This window comes from Platichthys flesus, chromosome 1 (genome assembly GCF_949316205.1).
Source record: "Platichthys flesus chromosome 1, fPlaFle2.1, whole genome shotgun sequence".
NCBI classification, from domain to species: Eukaryota; Metazoa; Chordata; class Actinopteri; order Pleuronectiformes; family Pleuronectidae; genus Platichthys; species Platichthys flesus.
The window spans coordinates 27,172,765-27,194,934 of NC_084945.1; the positions used below are offsets into that span (position 1 = coordinate 27,172,765).

Consider the following 22,170-nt stretch of genomic DNA (forward strand, 5'->3'; position numbering starts at 1 on the left):
GTGTGTGTGTGTGTGGGTCTATTGGGACGTGGCAGGTAAATGGGGGGGTGGGAGGAAGAGGGGACAGTCAGGTTCTCAAGAAAGGAAGGGAAGGAGCACAACAGTGAGGGAAGACAGGAAGTGACCAAAACTGTGCAACAAATGAAAAACACAAAAGGTCAAAGGTCGCTGGTGATGATGGGTATCTGTTCTTATCCTCACACATGAATGTCATGAAATAAGTTACATACAGCGTTCTGTGACTGATGCAGTTATTTGAAGGCTGAATCTGCCTAATGATCATTTTATATCAGCGTCGTTTGTAGTATGGGGATTCTGTCTATTTGGGTCAAACAGTGTCATGTAACAAAGAGTTCAGACTACACGACACAATCACCTCCCGGCCTCACGGCCCAGTGCTGTTCCTGGTGACTTTCATGCATTCCTTTAATGATTTGGTCTGAAGTAGGCAACGGAAGAATCGTGGCTGTGTTCATTTCTGATCGTGGCCAAAATGCTCCAGTTGCTGGATTATGTTTGGACATTTGCACAAATGTGTTATTGGCTCTAAGATCTGCAGCCTTGGCATCCTCTCACCGAACAGCCACAATACATAACAAGGACTTGTCTGCCAGCGCACATGAGACAGTGACATAGCAAACACACTTACAGTGACATGTATATCCGTGTTTCAATACAATGATATTACAACGTAAAATGTTTTTTTAATTCCACAATGCTTTCGTTCAATCACGGTCTGGGTCACCATCACAGATGTGGTGTGACCGGATCACAGATCAGTTTGCAGTGAAGTGTAACGTTTAAGTTTTCAGTTTTACAGGTTCTCTTGGTGTCAGTGGTGGTCCAAAGTGATTTAATGCCACAGTCTGGATCAGCTGCACCGTTTGATATGGAACGGTTGTGTCAAAGCGAGACAATCGAACACCTCATTGATTATCGGATGTTCCTTTTGAGCAGTTGAGCTGAAATGAATCCATAAAACAAGAGGATACGTAGAAGTAGAGATGGGAAGTCGAAAAAAAAGAGGAGGGAACAACAACAACTATGTTTTGCTCACAAAAATCTTTCACGCTTATGTTATCATTTTAAATAATATGGTATACCCCCCCTTCTCTTCCCTTCCCTCCTTCGCTCTCTTCCATCTCTCTCACTCTTCCCTGCCTTCTACTGCGCCAAGGCAGATGTGGTGATTTATTGTGGCCATCCATCTCTCGTACTCATCCATCACCGGCCGGTTGCTAGGCGATCATGGCAGCAGCTGTTTGCTTTTGAGTTCGACAGAGGGGCCGTCAGTCAGCGGCGGCAGGTGAAAAGCATTATGAACACGCCGTTGTCACGCCGAATAATTAATCAAAGCAGGGAAAGATAATTAAAAAGATATGACCCTTGCCGGCACTTCGCCCTAGGTTCGCCCAGGAAGAGAGGGGGAGGAGGTAAAATAGAAAAGGTGAGAAAAAGAGGGCTTTTGCTTCTGTCACTGCCTTTTTGTAGTAACTTTTGACCCCCCCCCCCCCCCCCCCCCCCCATTTCCACAGAGGAGGGGAATGAACGAGTGCTGATAAAACAAGCGCTCCTGTTAGTCAGTGCCACTGCTCTAATTAATTAGGAGGAGATCTGCGGGAAAAAGGAGTGAAAGGATTTAAAAAGAGATAAAAAAAAAATCAAAGGCAGCGAGAAGGAAATAGCTCTTCAAACTGGTGTGGATTCATCCGTCACCTCCAGTCGCACTTATGCAGCAATAGACCAGACTGAGTGATAAGCCCCTGCTCTGTCAATGTTTCAGAGATGGCTTATTTTTTGACATTTTACGTTTTTTTCCTTCTTTTTGGAGAATTTTACCGCGAGGGAGACAAAAGGAAGAAGGAACGAGAGGCGAGTGTGACGAGACAGAAGCTTGATGTCTGATTTAGACAGAGAACCCATTAAGGTGTCAGGATGCTTCAACTATCGTGCTAAAAACCATCTACCTGCTATCCTGTCTCACTTGTTGTCATCATGGGACAGTAGCTCTGCAGTGTGACGGGCCTGTGTCTGTCAAGCTGCTGACTGCTAGTAGGAAATGTTCTTTTTCAAATTTTTAATTAAAGTAAGCATTGTGTTGTTTCATAAAAGCTTTGAATCCCCTTTTCTTAAGAGACACACTTGTTCAGACTTTTGGGTGTTGAGCATGGATTTGTAGTAGATTGTGAAAATCCACAGGTGAGTTTCCTTTAATTTTCTCTGGAACGGAACCTTGAGGCTCGGCTTTTACTTAGTTTTTTCTATTAGGAACAAAATTCAAAACATTAAACCTACAAAAACATCAGAAGTCTGGCACGGTATATTTTTGCTAACAAAAAAAATGGTGTGTGTGTGTGATAGTTAGTTATTCTGGCATTACTGTGTGACTCCCCATTGGGAGTATCCTTTGCAGCTGTCAGTTCCACTTAAAAGCACCGTGAGTACAGATTATAAAACACTTTTTTTTGTTGTGCACAGGAATAATTTATAACTCTGCTAAAAACATAAGTGATCGAAAAAATCTGTTCCTTAGCTAGGTAAGGATTGGTTATTACTTTTTACACAAACCTAAAAATCTTGTTTCCAAAGATATATACACGAGTACATACATGAGATTGTGAATGTGTGTGTGAGTGTGTACATTTTGCTTGAACGCTCTGCTTAGCTTTCATATGTGCATTTACATCAGTGCTGAAGTATTAGATAGGATCTCCAGCCTTCTCCTCTCGTGTCACATCTTTGATCTCCCATGCCGGGTCCCTGCTTGTTTTGACACCCCTCATTTTCTCACCACCATTTATTATCCGGAGTTTATACAGAGCGAGCGCACCGATGGAGCCAAATGTTCTGTAAACACCACCAGCCAGGCTGTGAGACATAACAACAGAATGGGAGAGAGAAATGCACGCACAGGGTGAAACAGACAGAAAGAGACAAACAGGAAGACGCAACCAGATGATCTAATATTACACATACCGGCTGATTTGAGCAGGTCTGAAGTGATCAAACTCCAAGAGAAGATCCACTCTATTTAAAGATTTATAAGATTTATAAAGATTTACAAGGTTTCGCCTCCTTCTGATCAGTTCGGTAACTACTTGTTGAAAAGGTAACAGAGGAAAACTGGTGGTATGCTTCACCCAAAGCTTCATTGTTACCGTAACGGTTAAGGTCATGAAGGTCTCCTGGTGCAGATGCTTGGTCACTTTCTTACACACTGGCTCCATTCGTACCTCTACGATGTGCAGGACACAGCATTAATGAGGTGCTACATGTATTAGCAGCAATGGAGGGACCAGGAAGTGATTGTGGTAGATGGTGGGCACACAAAGCTCACAACTGTCACATCACGCTTTGGAAAGACTCACATCTGTGGTTAGGTTTAGGCAACAAAAGCACATGAGTGAAAACATGTTGCAGCCACTGGTACACAACTTTGAGTTGTATCGATGGTAGCAGCAGTCGACCGATGTGGTCGTTTAGGTTGGAGGACTAGTTGGTATTCAAGGTTATTGGTGGCCTTAATGTTGCTTCAGGCTTTCTGGTTTCTATTTGTCACTTTATTATCATCAAAAGTTCATTTTAATTGATAGTAAAGTTCTGTTGGTTATTGATACCTGTTGCATTAGCGTGAAAGAAATAAACCCCTAAAAAATGAAAAAGATCATCTGATGAGTGGTCCAAGAAACAAACTGTGGTCCAGCAAGCGAGAGGCCAGAGCGGAGCTGTAATGGAAATCTGGAAATCAGCACACTGTCTATTATCTTCAAAATGTAAGAATATGAAATACCAGTAGGCTGTCTCTCATCTGTGTCTTATCTACCAGCAAATAACTTGATTTTCTTTTTTTGATTTATTCCTTTTTTCTTCTTTATGTTTTTTTTTGTTGCTATCATTGATTTCCATTGCTGTACAAGTAAGTGTGAGGAGACCTTTTTATTTATGTGTTTATATCTGTAGTTCGTGTTAAAGACAACATTTTTATGATTTTAAGGCTTGAAGTAAAAAAAGTCATAGATGCATCGGAATGAACAAACCCAAAAACTTTTGTGTAGGGTATAAATTATATTCTCACATATTTTGAACTGGAGATAAAGTCAAAGGGGTAGACAGAGGGAGAGAGGAAGAGATAGAGAGAACAGAGATGGAAGCAGCACACAGAGCATCAGTCAGCATTTAACATTTTGCTTTCTACCTTTTCTGGCACTCTTCCAGGATTTATTTTGCCTCAAGCCCTGCCCCGGGTTATATTCAGGCTCTCTCTCTCTCTCTCTCTCTCTCTCTCTCTCTCTCTCTCTCTCTCTCTCTCTCTCTCTCTCTCTCTCTCACACACACATACAGATACACATGTGTGCAGAGAGAGAGAGAGAGAACAGAGAATGTCACTGAAATGAAAGCCTCTGTTCTGACTGAACTAAATGAAAGAACACAGGCTATTTAAAGGCCCATTGGCATCACAGGATCATGAGTGAATCACCGTGTGTGTGTGTGTGCATGTGTTTGTCTTTCATTAGCACTTATAACCTAGTCAATAGACACTTGATTGGTTAACATGTAGCTATTGATTCATTGACCATTATAAGCTGGGCTGTAGCTTAAGGCACCAGCTGCCAGGGTATTAAACATGACTACACTGCTACTGTTCAAGAGGAATCTACCCTGGAACACTCACACTCATCTGTGAAGGCCTGAAAATAGGATACATTTTCATTCATGTCCTCCCTTTAGTCTGACTTGAATGAAATCTAATCTGGGTGTGCGAGGACCAATGTCCTGAAATCAAAACTGTGGTGGTGGTGGTGGTGGTGGTGGGGGGGGGGGATTTCTGAGAAATCAATTAATTGTTGATCATCTTTCCGACTCTAATCGCTCATGAATTTCAAAACATTCCACGCAATTTGTGTTAAATAATTCCCTTATGTCATATGGGCTTCATTTCACTTGGCCATGCTGCATGAATCATCGCCACACGGTTTAAGCCAAAGCAACCATTACATATCTCAGTCAAGAATTTCAGAGATTAAGACGGATAGATCCACTCCATCATGGAACGGAGGCTGCGTCACTGTGGAATGAAAGTGAAATGAGATATCCACTATTCCACAAAAATCTTAGAAATGTTATTGAAGTTATCTCCAGGCTTTAGCTTCAATGAGGATGTAAATATTCAGCCCTGACTTTGGCAGAGTTTTGTTTGCTGGTGCACAGAGCATTAAATTAAAAATAGCCCGAGCACTTATTGAAAGATAGAGGCTGTGTCAACACATGTTTCTTCTTTCTTCCCCCAAAGTTAAGCTTTGAACCAAAGGTCTTAATCATCAACATCTGTAACATCAGATAGTAAAACACTGTGCAATGCTAATTACGTAATTTCTCCACGTCCCTTCAATTTGAGCTAAACAAAAAGCCCAAATTGTCTCATTTTGGTGGTTGTGCATTTGAAAAAAACGATTCTATTCTGCACCTGGTTATCAGGTGCAGACACAGTTTTGTGTGGTGCGGTTTTTATTCTGTGATCAAAAAGCTCCTTTACCCTCATAGTTGAGATACTGTCATTAGCACCACAGGCTGTGTTACAAGAGACATACGGCTAGACGCAATGTTTGTTGATCCCATAGACCAAACCAGAACACACACACACAGAGACACACACACACACACACACACACGATTAACCATGTTCAAACACACATCTTACCGATATGGTGTGTCTGCATGTGTGTGCACCATGTGTCTGTACGTGTGGGATTTATGTTGTAAATCACACTAATCAATTGTGGCCGGTGTCAAGGCATGGCAGACATGGCAAACGGTCTGTTTTACATTTGGGGTGGGGGGTGGTGGGTGTGCTTGGGGGGGGGGGGGGGGGTGCATGTGTGCAGCTGTCACATGATGTCCTGCACACAGCTGTCACAAATCACAGTTATGTGTCTGCAGCACCAGAGTTATTGGGTGTATCATGTAAGTGTGTGTGTGTGTGTGTGCATGTAATCCCTTAAGGTTTGGTTGCCATAACAGCACTCAGAGGTTGTGAAGTAAGGCCCTGTTTGCCATCTTGTTCTACCTGTAGCCTGGGTTACATGTCTCATATGCTGAGGTGGTTTTACAGGTGAACACACAGACACACACACACACACAGGTCCTGTTCAGATGTGGCATTAACATGCATCTTGCTGATCCATCACAAGTGGAAAGCTCTTAGTGCATCAATTCGCACCTGCCATTGAAACGTGTCTCCACATGTGTCTTGAATGAACACCTGTGATCAGATCTCATTTCCCAGTTCTACCTGCCAAAAAAACATGTACTTTGCTATAAAAAAAGTCACTTCAGTAATAAATGCACAACCATATTCACAATGCCAACAGACAGTAGCTACAGGCATCAAAGGCCACTTCCAAAATCGGCCTGAGTGATGGCAAATGCACTTGGGTGCATTCACACCTGTACTTAAAACAGTCCACTGTACCCGCATCACCCAAGATGCATGTTAATGCACGGCCACACTCTTACACACTCACACACACACACACACACACACACACACACACACACACACACACACACATTGACATTAAAGAGACCTTTCTAATCTTTTCCGCTGGTTCATGCCTAATTACATGGTGTCTCCTTCCTGACATAATTCATAGCTGTATTCATAGGTGTATTAACTGCCCTGGCACAAATGCATACATACTGTCGCAAACACACAAATTCAGTTCTTTGAAAGTTAAACTCCATTCAGACACATGCTCCAACCAATGGCCAAGAGGAAAGGTGCTGACGCTTTGATCCATTAAGTACTGAGCCTAGAGTCAAACCTTTGATGGAGGGTGACATGCAGGAGGTTTTCAAGCTACAGTATCAATGTTGAACTAAAACTCACAGGGAGACAGCAATCTGTGGGACAGCTTTTTTTTATAAACAGGTTTTGAAATGTTGCCTTAAGGAATATGTGTTTTCCAGGGGTGCAACTAGGCATGGAAACACACATTGGAATGGTGGCAACTTAATTGTCACTCAAGTTGTTAAATGTTAGTATGCAGATCTGTTTCTCCCATCAATTCACGTTCCATTTATTGGCATGGAAAAACACCAGTGGTTGCTGCCAAAGACACAAGAACAGACAGTGCAGTAAGAAGAAATAGAACTAAAGTTACAGGTGATATACGGTATTTGAAAGTAACAGCGGGGACATTAATGACTCAACTCAACAACCGATGTAAGTGAGTGACACAGAGATGAAGATCTACAGTGTGGAGACCTCTTGTGTTCTCCGTGTCCATGGCATCATTTGCTGCAGTGGTAGTCTGTGCTGTCAACGTACAATTTGACATATTGACCAGCTTTATTTTGAAATCCTGGAAAATAAGTTATTGAAGAAAAGTAGCTGTGACGCTCCTTAGAAGTCTCTGCACGTCTAACCTTAACTTTATCTTAACACTGTTGGTCTTCATACTCAGGGAGAAGCAAACCGTCTTCACTTTAGAGGATTATTCTCATCCTCTCCTGCTCCTGGGGACATTTGTTTCTAATAAATATAGAATTACAGCTGTAATTCGGACAGTCGCCCTAAAACCCAGCTTCATAAATTCCACATTTTCAAACATGTCAGCATAAATGACAATGATACCTCAATCCTTGTAACGAAATGTGAAAACAAGGCCTTGTGGTGAGCGTCCGCGGCCACATTAAAGCATGTGTGACTCTAAGCCTCATTAAATGAGCCTCATACATGGCTTGGCGCTGTAAACATGCTAATATTTCTTGATGGCACTCTCCGACATTGATATGCATGTGAACTCTAGACCATTAACCCTCTCCATCCCAGCGCACCCAACCCAACCCCACCCTGCCGCTCATCAACAAAGACACACACATGCACCAGCCGCCATTACGGGGCCCCCTAGCTCTCAGTTTTTCCATTAATATCAAGTGATTGAGCATAACATTAGCCGATAAAGCAGAGACTAAGATGACATATATGCTGTGGATGGAGGAATTAAAGCCTAATATAATCACTCGGCCTTGCATAAGGAAAAAACATCGCTCGTCACTATGCCTGACATTTTGATTTCCAACGTCTCTGGCCCAGCACGGGAGAGGCAGGGACGGGTGGAGTCTGATTTCTCTTTTAAGTGAGCAGATTCTTGAATGATTGTTCGAACACACTTGAACTGTGTGTTCAAAAACACATACTGATATAAATAAACATGTGTGCGTAGAGAAAGTATCGTATACCTCTTAGGAAGGATGTGTAAGCTTGTGTGTGTATGTGTGTTTGTGTGTGTGTGTGTGTGTGTGTGTCCTTAAGCTCTCGGTCCGACTGGTTATTTTCAGAGCAAGTGGAGAGCACATCAGTTTTTATTAGCTTAATAAATCACCTTTGTTGTCAATCAAGCAGCAGAGAATAATTGGATATGGTTGAAGCCTTGCGTGATGGATTATAAATCATTCAAGATTAAATTAAAAGATAATGCACAAACTTAATGGTTTGTGTTTTGCAGTCTAAATTGCCTTGGAGCAGTGCTGTTTTCCAGCTTTATTGCTAGCTGTTTTTTTTTTGTTCCCTCTTAAACCCCCTCACATTTCACACCTTTTACTGCTTAGATGGAGCTTCGCCACAGCTCTTCTACATCTGTGTTTGATTTGTTTTACAAATCCATTTTTGGGAAATTCTCTTTATTCCGTCATGGATGATGATATGCATTTGACTTTTAGATGCAGGATGTTTTTAGCCAGAGCATGTGTGCGTCTGCATGTGTGTGGACGATGAGTCGACTCACATGCAGACGCACCCTTCTTTTTTATAGATTTAAATATGTGAATCTGTCTTTGAGTGACATTTGCACTCAGCCTGTTCTCAGCAGATGCACCTCAGGCTCATGGAGACGATATAACGGGAAAAAAAACAACAGAAAAAGGCATTACTGCTTAAGAGATTGGGGGGAAAAAGAAACGGAAATAAAGGAGAGCCACTCAGGCAGGCAGGAAGAGACAGAAAAAGAGCTATAGCATGTATATTATGCTCCGGCCAGTGAATTTAAGTGTGTCCGTTTGTGTTTGAACAGAGCAGGCGTTATCATAATCGCCTCCTGCCAACATGACAGGACCTTAAAGTGATCCTGTCATTTTATTTACACCCAGACCACTGTGTGATTTACTTCAACACACAGACACACACAAATGTTCTCCATTGCTAACTTCCCTAGCGAGCCCGGTCGAGTAGGTCGGATGACATCTTTTGATCAGAGCTGTCCAAAGAGATCAGAGCAGACGGGCAGGTAATAGATACCCAGCTACTAACCAGACTGCACTGCAAAGACTGTGTGACTGTGTGTCTTTCTGACAGTGTGTATGCGTGCCTGTGTACGGGAATAGAGGACACAGACAAGCATTCTCTCCATTTTAGCAAAAGCACTGGCATAACTGCTGTATAGCTGCAGTTTATTTTGCAATGTCTGCATGTCCTGAATGTATTACTTTAATTCCTCTATTGTGTATTATAGTGTTTTCTTGCGCCACTAAAGAGGCAGGTAGGCGAGAGAAAAAACACAGGGGGGGGGGGGGGGTTTAGAGAGAGGAAACCAATAGGAGATGGTGGAAATGACGATGAATGTACACCCTTTCTACACGTATGCAGACGTGCACACACACACTTTTCATCTGAAGTACTTGACCTCTCTCACTGCAATGCTATACTTAATTGTGATGAAGGAATTAGTGAAATTGATATTGAAGAAGATAACCATCAAATTTAAGACCTTATGTTGAGGATTATGAGATAAAGGATGAAACTGAAAACAAAACATTACTTGGGTTAAACCCCTTACGTGATAAAGCAAAAATATGTTTCCTGTTAAGGGTGACTAGTTTGAATAAATTATGGCAGATAATGCATTATGAAAGCTGAAGTCATGACCAGGTCAGCACCTATGCATTATTATACATACATTATGCATTTTGCTAGAAACCCTTTTCTAATTCAGAGTATGATGCAAGCTTAATAGAGAATAAATCTTAATTAATAAATGAATGAAATGAAGAGTAAGATAAGTGGATGTGTGCACTATGGGAGACTCAGACACTTTAACAAGGCAGGAGGCCCCTGTGGGAGTTAATGTTAAATGTGATGTTTAAGTGAAAAGATCAACTACTACGTCATCTGTGCCAGCATTTCTCTTTTTCCATAGCTCTAGTCTTCCTCATGATTTACATCATTTACTGTTAAGGTTTGCGGTGTGTGTTTGTATGTTTGTGTATGTGTTTCTGCGTGTTTGGTTTTTGGGCACCAGTCTCAGACATGGGAAAATACTGACTTGAAAATTAGTTGTCTCACAAACACAATTCTATCACTTTTTGTTACCATTTCTTTATATTAATAACTGAATATACCTGCTTTTTCATGACACACCCCAAGCAGCACACACTCACACACGCACACGTATCCACATTTAAAAAGTCAGTGTGTAGGTGTGAAGTTGACTTTGTCTGATAAACTAATTTGAGGACCGTTCTGCGTTTGACTTGTACAGAAATAGAAGAATCACGTTCTTCTAAATAAATACTGCACATGTATAAATACAATGCATACACTGCACACACACACACACACACACATACACCTACACACACACACACTCACACACATACATGCATCAGCAAGTGTGTCAGTAGCTCTTCAGCCGCGGCATACACTCTTGTATTGGCACTGTAACAGCAGCATGTAAATATACTGTCAGCACCTCCGCAGCTTGAGTGGCACAGGGAGATGATTAGCCAGGCTAACACTGTTCACTGCACATACACGGGCACGTACACGGGCACGTACACACAAACACTTACATTCACGCACCCACAAGCGTGCGACAGCGGGATCTGTGTTTCTGAATAATTGCAGTATTCCAGTGGCTTGCGATGTTGCTGCAGCCACAGACAGACACACTAACTGTTGCCACTCCACATCTAATCTTTCCTCTCTCTCTCTCTCTCTCTCTCTCTCTCTCTCTCTCTCTCTCTCTCTCTCTCTCTCTCTCTCTCTCTCCTCTCTCTCTCTCTCTCTCTCTCTCTCTAACACCACTGCCACTATGTGCTGTATATGCTAATATTATCTCAGCCTCTTTGAAAGGCATTTTGCATATTTCAGACTATCATGCCGTTCATTACCACTTATCAGCACGCAGCTACTCCTACATAAAAATAATGCAGATACAGGTAGAGTACATACAGACACAGACCTGGAAAAATAATTTAAATACATTATACATTGTGCATGGGTGCATCATACAAAACAGAAACACACAAAATTTAAAAGCCATAAATCATGCAAGATTCAACAAATTATGATCAAACCAAACATTTAAGTGAATAAACAAAAACAAGAGAAATATCCCCTGTGTAAATTTCCACTGTAAAGCATGTTTTAAAATGCCTTGAGTAGTTTCAGAGGAATGTTAAAAGATTCAGGACAACACACAGACCCACTAAAGATTGTGGTTTCCTGTGGTTATCTTTTTGTGTGAACAAATCGTGTGCCAGTGAGAAGCAATTAGTGTGTCATATTCCAGTAATAGTGTAAATACGTTACAAGTCTGGTAATTCATGTACGCACTTGAAGGAACAGCTCAATTCGTCAGGCGTCTGGGTCGATCGAACACCTCCTGGGATCAATGGCGTGCCTCACCAGTCCTACGCAGTTGCTGCAAGCACACGTGCCACTTTAACCACTCCACACACACACGCTCACACACACACACACACACACACACACACACACACACACACACACACACCACACACACACACACACACACACAGAAGCCATCCCACCAATTTGTCTGTGCATGTCAAATCACAATAATTAAGCATTATCGATCTGAGATTCAATTAACTTCATTAACGTGGGCCGCACTGGTGATTGGGGAGGGATGGAAATGAGGGAGGGTGGTAGGTGAGAGTGGAGATTAAAGGATCTCATTAAGTGAAAAATTGCTGGTGGTTGGGTGGGAGGCGGGGGGGGGGGGGGGGGGGAGGGGGGGTGCGTATTGCACACAAATTTGTGTAAACACACTCACACAGGGTGAGTAAGAGACAGTTTGGATGACACTCTCATCTTTGGCCAGCAGACTTGTTGTCAGCTGTGTCTCATCAAAAATAGTCCTTTATTAGACTTATGTGGACAATCGTCGACACACACACACACACTCACACACACACACACACACATACAAACACACTGAAAATATGTGGTCAAAGCAGATATGTAAACAAAGGGGGTTGACGTTCCTGGGTGCCTAATAGGCCTGTTAAGTGGTTATATAACCAGAATAAACTGTTTCCTAACATAACATCTGCAGAGGGCATAAGCATTTCCTCACTTTATGAGCTGACAGGGACACAGAGACATAGTTCAGAACCACTGTTCATATTCTGTCCACCCTTTTTCCATTTGCCTGTTTCCATTGACTTCCATTAACCTCTTAAGAGGCGGGTGAGATTTGCCTAAAATGCAGCAAAAAGCAGAATTGTCTTTTGGAAGCCCCATCTACCTCTTCCAGAAACAACTGCGGTGTTTGGTAGCCCGCCTTGGTTTACAAAAAATGGCTGATCTCTTCTTGGCCACGTTCTCCTGAATATGAGATCAAACCTTCCGCTCCCTCCTGCTGACAATTCAGCTGGAGATCTCTACCTCACTCCCCCTACTTATTAAAAGAGCACCTGCATACCTGGTCTGTTCGGGCCCGACTTCTTCCTACTCCAGTAGCTTTGTGTTTGGTGTGTGTATGTATATGTGTGCAGATGTGTGTGTGGCCCCAGTCTTGAATTCCATCCAAGACCTTCCTCCTCCTCTCCCCTCAGCCTCTCCTTCTTTCGCATTATAAATGTGGTTTGTCTCTTTCTTCTGTTTGATTTACACTATAGCTTCGGTTTTATTTGTCTACATTAATTGCAACAATAAATACAGTAGTTTATAATGTGTGGAGCCGACCTCACCCCAACGCAATGAAAACCTACTTTGTGCCAAGTAATTTATAATATTGAGACTGGGACAAAGAATAGAAGCAGTCTTGAATCGGCAAGGAAGTTAGCCACTTAGGTGTTCATCACTGATTCCAAGTAAATTATACTCCATTAAGATAAATCCTGAAAATTTGGATTTGTTAGAATACGTATTGGTTTTTAGCAAAAAATAAACACAAGCAGGATCACAAGTTGGTATGTTGGGGATTTTTTGTCGCAAAACTATCAGCTATAACAGGCTGCTTCTTAGAACACACTTCACAGCAGTATGAATACATCCTCCTTAAAAAAGAGAGAGCATCAAATCTAGTATTATTGTGACTGTATCATTTTATTGCACTTCACCTATTAAATGTCTAAATGTTTCCATATTTTAACATCCTCTGCCTATAACAAGTCCAGAAATCAGCCCTGTGCTTCATGCACCATGCAGGTGGCCTCTGCACCAAATCCCTATTCAGAACATACTGGTGTTACTCCCCTATCCTCTATATATACAGTGCATATCACACACCCGGAGGTACAAATTGACACACATGCACATACTCACACACAATTACACGCCGTGTTCTTATTACACAAAAGGCGTTAATTTGAAGTGGAGTGCGTGCGTGTTGTCTTTTAAAGGAGATTTCACATTGATGTTTGGCCTTGATGAGAGCACCGCGCTGCTGCGTTCGGCTGATTTCTAGAACAGATGGCATGTACATGTGGGTCTGCTTGGCTGCACGTATGTAAGGGCGGGTGGAAGTGTCTCGGAGACACAGAGAGAGGGGGAGAGAGAGGGACAGGTAGAGAGAGGAGATTTGGTGTGTGTGTGTGTGTGGATGTGTGTGATTGCGCGTGTGTGTGTGTGTGAATATGTGGATCAAAAGGTAAAGGGTAGTTGTACTTCAATAAAATAAAAGAAACAACAGCAACTCATGCAGAAGGGGTAGGGATCAGATGACCCTGCAATTTTTCAATTGCACGTAACATCTACGACAAGATAACGTGTTTCAAATGGATGCTTTTTGTCAGACTGAATGCTGGAGCAGACTGCATGTTCTACAGAGAAGCTCCTGAGATTGCCTGAAGGCAAAGACTTGTTATACTACAGCAGTTACAGTACAACCAGTGTGTGTGTGTGTGCGTGCACATTTTTGTGTGTTTGTGAGCGTGCAAGCATATGTGTGTGTGTGTGCATGTGATGGGTGATGTGTGATGGGCTCTGGGATATCTGTGTCTCTGTGCATCTGTTTATCCCACGGCAGTGTCGTATCATTGCCGATGGCAACCAGTGGCTTGACAATGACAGGGACTTTTTTCTGTTGTACTGTTGATGCAGTACAAGTCCATACACAAAAACACACACACACACATCTCACACAACTTGGACTGCTCAGTAGCAGATTGGCAAAAGCTTAAGTGTGTTTTAGCCAGTATTTTTCTGGGTTTTCAAGCCCTTTTTCACCTAACTGTAGGCTTTGTTTTTACCTAGTTACTTTATGCAGACCTGCACATCTTTTATAAGTAATTTCTCCCTTAATCGTTATTACAGATGTAAAACAATTTAACTTTTTTCCATTGATTTTGCGTGTCGTTGGAAGTGGTAGCTCGTGATTGACTGTGAGCTTCTGTGCCACATCCATCCCACTGACCGACTCACTTTGTGTTTACATACCGGGTTAGATGAGTGATGACCTGTTACAAAGAGGAATGCAAGGCACAAGGCTGCTGATGTTCACACCTACGCTCATCTTCTTTGCCAGGGCAGTTGCTAAAACAAGCAGGACGTCTGTGTGTGCATGTGCCTGTTTGTGCTTCAGAGGTTATTCAGGAATTCAGCCTTAATCTCATAGTGTGAGCATGCAGCATTTCTCATCAGATGTTGTTTTATCCTTTTGATCGACTTATTAACAAAGCTAAACATTTGCGGATGTACAAAGAGGCGCGACTGTGATTTATCTTGATACGTCTTTTGTCTGTATGATTTCCATTGTATTATTCTTAAACGTGAGGGATTTGAATATAAATTGAAAGCCTCAAGCCCAGTCCCCGAAGCTAAACTGTAAATAATAACTCTAAACTTTTTCTAATCTTTGGTAATTGAAGCAAATGGGTTTCGCGCGGAGAGATTTGTCGCAGGCAAACGTACATACATTCATTTTTATTTACGAGGAGGCGAGGGCTGAGCGGTGTAATGAGTGAAAATGCGTGCTTAATTAAAATGGCGAGTGTGTCTGTTAGGGAATGCATTAGAGTCTGCAGAAGAAGCGTAAGACATATTAATTGACAGACAGGAACCGCTGTCTCCGAGGTTGATACAAGTAATTTATTACTTCAGAAACGAATGCCACCGCCAGAATGTGCTTCATTAATTTCAAATTTAGTTTTAATTTCAAGCTGTTGCCCCTTGAGAAGAATAAGGTGGCAAGTTCTATTTGAAGACACATTTTCCCCTTTCCCTCCCTCCATTTTTCTCCTTCATTTCTCTCTCTCTCTCTCTCTCTCTCTCTCTCTCTCTCTCTCTCTCTCTCTCTCTCTCTCTCTCTCTCTCTCTCTCTCTCTCTCTCTCTCTCTCTCTCTCTCTCTCTCTCTCTCTCTCTCTCTCTCTCTCTCTCTCTCTCTCTCTCTCTCTGATTTTCTGCAATACAGAACAAAGACCTTGGGGTTTAGAAAGACTGGGAGGGAGTGGCGACTTGATTCCAATTTGAAAACAATGTCAGTGTAAAAGGGAGAAGTTAGAACAGAATTACTTCAACAGTTTAAGATAGGAACTACTTTGTCTACGAATGTCACTGGATGATTGCTCTCTTTCCTCTGGAGAAAGTGTGAATGCCAGTATCTTGAGTTCCTATCAATTCCCTGCTTGCTGATGAAACAGGAATACAGAGTTGAGAATCTCTGTTAGAGATGCTGTCAGTGTATTTCTAACAAATCTCTCTCTGTGTTTGTTATTCTCTCTGTTTGAACAGCATATGTCCCTGAAGATGAGAAGGAAGCAGCCCTGTTGGATGAGGACCTGGATGGAGATGACTCAGCTCAGGAAGGGGATGAACCTGCTGCCAAGTTCCTTTGTCAAGACAAGGACTTCCTTCTCAAGGACAGACCAGGATCCACTGGCTTCCATGACTCCCCCAATCCTGCTGACTTTTCTGGTCAGGAGCTGGACAGCGAGTCTCACGTGAGCGAATCCAGTGACAGACTGTCCGATTTTGAGAATTCCTCACTTAAAAATGAGGACGATGTCCTCCTATGTAAAGACCCCTCAAATGCCCTGTCTTTGTCTTCCTCTGCCATAATGGCTGCTGTCAACGCCACTGCCCAAGTAAGTGGAGATGAGGCCATTTTAGCCACAACAGGGTCTGTGGCAGACAGCCTAGAAAAGATGAAGGCCATTTACACCTCCTTTCTGACCAACTCCTATTGGTCCACACTGAATTTGAACCTGAGCCAGCCCCCTGCAGAAAAACCCCCACGCAGTCACAGCAGCAGCAGTAGTAGCAGCAGTAGCAGTAGTTGTGGAAGTGGAGGCTATGACTGGCACCAGACAGCTATGAATAAAACCCTCCAACAGGCTTCACAGAACCACCACAACAGACTGGGCCTGGTTCACCAACCTACAGTGGCTGTATCTACAGTATCTACAGAACCTCACCTCTTCAGCACTGTCCAGCTGTACCGACAGAGCTCCAAGCTCTATGGCTCTATATTCACTGGTGCAAGCAAATTCCGCTGCAAGGACTGCAGTGGAGCCTATGACACACTGGTGGAGCTCACAGTGCACATGAATGAGACCGGCCACTACCGAGATGATAACCACGAGACTGGAGGTGAGGGTGCTAAACGGTGGTCAAAACCCAGAAAGCGTTCCTTGTTAGAGATGGAGGGGAAGGAGGATGCACAAAAAGTCCTGAAGTGCATGTACTGTGGGCACTCATTTGAATCCCTTCAGGACTTAAGTGTCCACATGATCAAGACAAAACATTACCAGAAAGTGCCTCTGAAAGAGCCTGTTACACCAGTGGCAGCTAAGATTATGTCCACGGCTCGAAAGAGAGCTCCTATTGAACTAGACATCCCAAGCTCACCTGACTCAAACGGAGGGACCACACCTAAGCCCAGCGCGCTCAATGAATCAAATGAAATACTCCAGAGGGTTACCAACCCTTACATCACACCTAACAACCGCTATGGACACCAGAATGGTGCCAGCTATGCCTGGCAGTTTGAATCCAGGAAGTCACAGATCCTCAAGTGCATGGAGTGTGGCAGCTCTCATGACACACTACAAGAGCTAACTGCTCATATGATGGTGACTGGACACTTTATTAAAGTCACCAACTCTGCGATAAAGAAAGGTAAACCCATCATAGAGTCACCGATCTCAGCCCCTCCAACCAATTTAACAGGTGAAGAAAAGTTCCAATCTGTTCCCCTTGCTGCCACAACATTCTCTCCTCCACCTGCCCCAGTGCCTCCTCCAACCAGCATCTCCCCAATTGCCATGGCTGTGGAGATAAAAAAGGAGGAAAAGGAGGAGGAATGCACTAAGGAGTCCATTATCAACAATGGTAACATTCTCAACAAAGAGAAGAAAGCAGGAGTTGAGGATGACGCTGAGGAAAAGTTTGATATTTCTTCAAAATACTCTTATCTGACTGAAGAGGATCTGGAGGAAAGTCCAAAAGGGGGTCTCGATATCCTGAAGTCATTGGAAAACACAGTGACGTCAGCCATCAACAAAGCACAGAATGGTGCTCCAAGTTGGGGTGGGTATCCCAGTATCCATGCTGCCTATCAGCTTCCTAACATAATGAAGCTGTCTCTAGGCAATGCTGTGAAGAGCTCCCCCCTTAAATACATGTTCCCTGGAGGGGACATTCTCTCCCCAACTAGTAAGAGCCAGCCGCTCCTCTCTCCTCCCAGTCGCCAGACCTCTCCAATGCCAAAAAACAACTTCCACGCTATGGAGGAACTGGTCAAGAAAGTGACAGAGAAAGTAGCCAAGGTAGAAGAAAAAATGAGAGAGCCCAGTAGCATTGTAAGGGTATCTCCTCTAAAACGTACCACGCCCTCACCTTGCAACAGTGAAGTAGGGGACCCAGTCAGAGGAGCGTCCCCTAAAGAAAGTAGAGCAGAAGGCTGTAACACCCCTGAGAATAATAGCGGGGTGGAAAAAGTAGTAGGAAATGGAAATGGAGCAGATCATGGGATATCAAATGGAGATATTTCCATGAAAGAGTCTGTAGAAAATGGTCTGGAGTCAGCTGCTGTGACATCACCCCTGCCTGCCTCCCTGATTGGCAGTACAGCTATCATTACAGACCATCCACCTCCTGAACAGCCATTCATCAACCCTCTCAGTGCACTGCAGTCAGTAATGAACGTCCACCTGGGGAAAGCTGCTAAGCCTGCCCTGCCCTCCCTTGACCCCATGAGCATGTTGTTCAAGATGAGCAACAGTCTGGCAGAGAAAGCAGCAGTTGCTGCTTCCACACCACCAGCACAGACCAAAAAGCCCAGTAATGACCACTTAGACCGCTACTTCTACCAGCAACATCTAAACAACGACCAACCCATTGATCTCACTAAAGGCAAAAATGCTGATAAAAACACAAGCAGTGGTTCTCTGGGTTCGACAGCTCTGTCTTCCACTGCTTCCACTCCATCCTCACTTCCTCCTCCCTCCACTGTCACTATGACCAAAGCCTCAGCTGCAGTAGCTTCCTTTATGTCCTCCTCCCCATTGAGAGAAAATGCACTGTCAGATATCTCTGACATGCTGAGGAACCTAACAGAAAGTCATGCTCTTTCCAAGTCATCCACACCTACCAGCCAGTCTGAGCGCTCCGACATTGAAGGTGTCACACAGGAGGAAGCAGACGATGTTTCTCCAGCCCAGAAACGTAAAGGCCGCCAGTCAAACTGGAACCCCCAACACCTACTCATCCTACAAGCCCAGTTTGCTGCCAGTCTGAGACAAACAAGTGATGGCAAGTATATAATGTCTGACCTGAGCCCACAGGAGAGAATGCATATCTCCCGTTTCACTGGTCTCTCAATGACTACAATATCCCATTGGTTGGCTAATGTCAAGTACCAGCTAAGGAGAACCGGTGGCACCAAGTTCTTGAAAAACTTGGATTCGGGTCACCCGGTTTTCTTCTGCAGTGACTGCGCCTCCCAGATCCGCTCACCATCCACCTATGTCAGCCATTTGGAATCCCATCTGGGCTTCCGCCTGCGAGACTTGGCCAAGCTTTCTGGGGAGCAGCTGCTCAGCCAGATATCACAGCAACACCATCAACGCCACATCAAAGGACTCTCTGAAAAACTGCTCTCTAATCTTCACTCATCTAGCCACCCTTTAGCCTCCTCTCTACCTACATCCTTAGCCTCGTCCTTACCCATCTCCCTTCCATCTTCCTTAATCACCTCCCTGCACTCGACTGAACCCCCATCACCCTCCCCGGACGACGACGACAGTGTGGCCATGTACCAGTGCAAGCTGTGCAAACGGACTTTTGCGAGTAAGCATGCGGTCAAGCTTCACCTGAGCAAGACTCATGGGAAGTCCCCAGAGGACCATCTCATGTATGTGTGTGAGCTGGAGAAACAGTAGCACTGGCTTGGGACAACTCTGCACTCTTTCATAATGGCTCACTGTTTTCTTGCTCTGTCTCTTTATCCTTTCATGGACATTTCTTTCAAAGAAAAGAAAGGATTATTAATGTGATGGAACTGCACAAAGATGCCATACAACTACTGCTTTGAGTTTTGGTACATGGTTTTAAATTTTGCGTTTTTTCTTTCTCTGTTTCAGAGTGAGGTAGTCTCACTTTGGCCCACTCGATTTCATGATCTGAGTGTGTGATGTGATATCCTTTTTAGGACTAGTACATGTTTTCATAATGTGCAGATGGGGGATGTTGTCAGTAAGAAGACACCGTAAATGAAGGTTTAAAAAAAAGAGATTCTAAAATGAATTGGTATGTATTTTGTGTACATGAAAACTAAGTTCATTCATATTTTGACATCACTGGGGTGTGATAAGCTGCATGCATAAATAAAACAGTTTAGTTAAACATTTTATAACTAAATCTGGGCACTTTCCATTATTTTCTCTCTTCATGTTTTCACTCTTCTGCTCGCTCTTTTTTTGTTTTTTTAAATAACATTTTTGTGCTGGAGTCAGCATTTAAGATTTAACCCTCTGAGTACGTCAAAGCACTTCTACACCTAAGATCCAAACACCATAGACTAAAGATTTGAGATTGGGAATTTCTGAAGCTGTTATGAGAATTTGATGGACAATGTGTGCATGTGTCTGCAATGATTGTTTCCAAGACATACAGTATGTTGAGTCTAATGCTACACATGAAAGCCAGAGTATTCTGTATAAAGTGCAAAGTATTCACCTTGGGCCAAATACTTGTTTGGAAGATGCTCAAAGGATTTGATACAAGCATTGTAGCGATGTGGTTAAAAAAAATTGAAAAAAAGGGAAATCTTAAGTCTTTTACTTTGGTCGATCAGGGACCTATATTAATTCAGGTCTGTGTAAAATATGTATATAAAAACATATTAAATAATTCCTGTCTAAATTATGCATCATTTCTATATTTTTAATTTAAAAGGATTATGACTATCTGCTGGTGCACAGTATATGAAGACATAAATACAATTGTTTTGCACAATAGTTTTATAAATGTGTTATTTAATCAAATGATACAAAAAAATGGACGATACAAAGGGTTGACAACAGGTGAATCTTTTTATTCCTGACTCGTGCTCAAAGGGTTAAAGACTCTTTTTACCAGACACTACTCGACATGTGCCGCTGTATGAACATTAAAAAGATATTAAAGGTTGTACAAAAAAGATGTTACTTTATGAAGATATTTCACATGTAAACTGTTATTTATAAGCACTCTTGGTTGTTTCATATCGTTGAATGCCTTTTTGATTTTTTCTTTTGTTTTGTTCTGTCTAATTGCTCTGCCATGATTCCACACTGCAGCTTTATCTTTTTGGGATATGAAAGGTAACCATGGTTACGCTAACCCCTTGAGTGACAAGTTCTGCTACATTTTTGGCAGTTATTTTGCTAAAGTAACTGACAGCTGCCAGTGTAGAGAAGTATTAAAAAAAATCCTTATGTGTAAAATATCGGCATGTAAACAGCACAGATACTGTTATGCATTCTGTGCTGTTGGTCTTTTTCATTTGTTTTTTTTCGTTTTCTGTTGTTGTTGTTCTTGACAATGAACCCCCATTATATGACTTCATATAACCTTGTTTTCTACTGCAGCATTAAAAAAAAGGAAACTGTTTTTGCAATAATGTGTGTGTGTGTGTGCATCATGTGTGTCATGGCTATCAATTATGTGTGTGCTGTGCAGCCACTAATGAGCACATTAGACTGGGAGTGTGTCAACGTCTGTCTGTGACGAGCTGCAGACTAGTTTACAGTGAGTGCCAGGAGTGGAGCTGCGTGGGAGGGAAACATACATGCACACACATGCGCACACACAGTCAATCAGACACACAAACAGACACAATCATCGCCGGGCACTTGTTGGGCCTCCTCTGTTGTTCCACAGGCTAAGACTAAGGCATACACTGCATATATAAGGACTGTGTCTGAAATGCAAGACCTCATTAGCAGCAAACAATCAGCAAACAATTCAATGACAAAAAGTTTTTTTTATCTTCATAAGGTGTCAGTGGATGTAGGAGGTTCACACAAAGCTGTCATTTGATATGTTATTCATAGGGTAAATTTAAAAAAACAAACTCAGGTGCAAATGTCATGTCATTTTCTCGCAAATGTCATGCAAACTAATATTAAATGCAGAGATCTTACAATTCTGAAAATCAAAACACACGGCCACACATTGTCATCCGATTGTATAAGAGATAAAGATTGACTGAGTTCAAACCTTCTTTCACTTTCTATACGACAAGTAAGGCTTATAAAGATACACACAGTAACACACAAAGAGGAAAACGAAAACGTCTCCCTTGCATATCTCCAGCTGTATAATTACCTCAGACGTCGATTTTGCGGCGGCTCTCAATAAGGTAAGGAACCTGGCAGACATATTTGTTTAGGCTTTGTGGGAGATGACAACAATGCTGACAAGATGAGCAGCTTCTTTCAGG

At 42.7% G+C, this 22,170-nt stretch overlaps 1 protein-coding gene across 1 annotated transcript in view; it reads left to right on the top strand.

Moving 5' to 3' along the window:
- Window positions 1-21,329, top strand: part of tshz3b (teashirt zinc finger homeobox 3b) — a 32,026-nt gene extending 10,697 nt beyond the window's left edge. The window contains exon 2 of the mRNA XM_062390289.1: window positions 15,978-21,329. Within this exon, the coding sequence (XP_062246273.1) occupies window positions 15,978-19,627 (3,650 nt within the window). The 3' untranslated portion in view covers window positions 19,628-21,329. The remainder of the gene's footprint in view (window positions 1-15,977) is intronic.
- The last annotated feature ends 841 nt before the right edge of the window (window positions 21,330-22,170 follow it).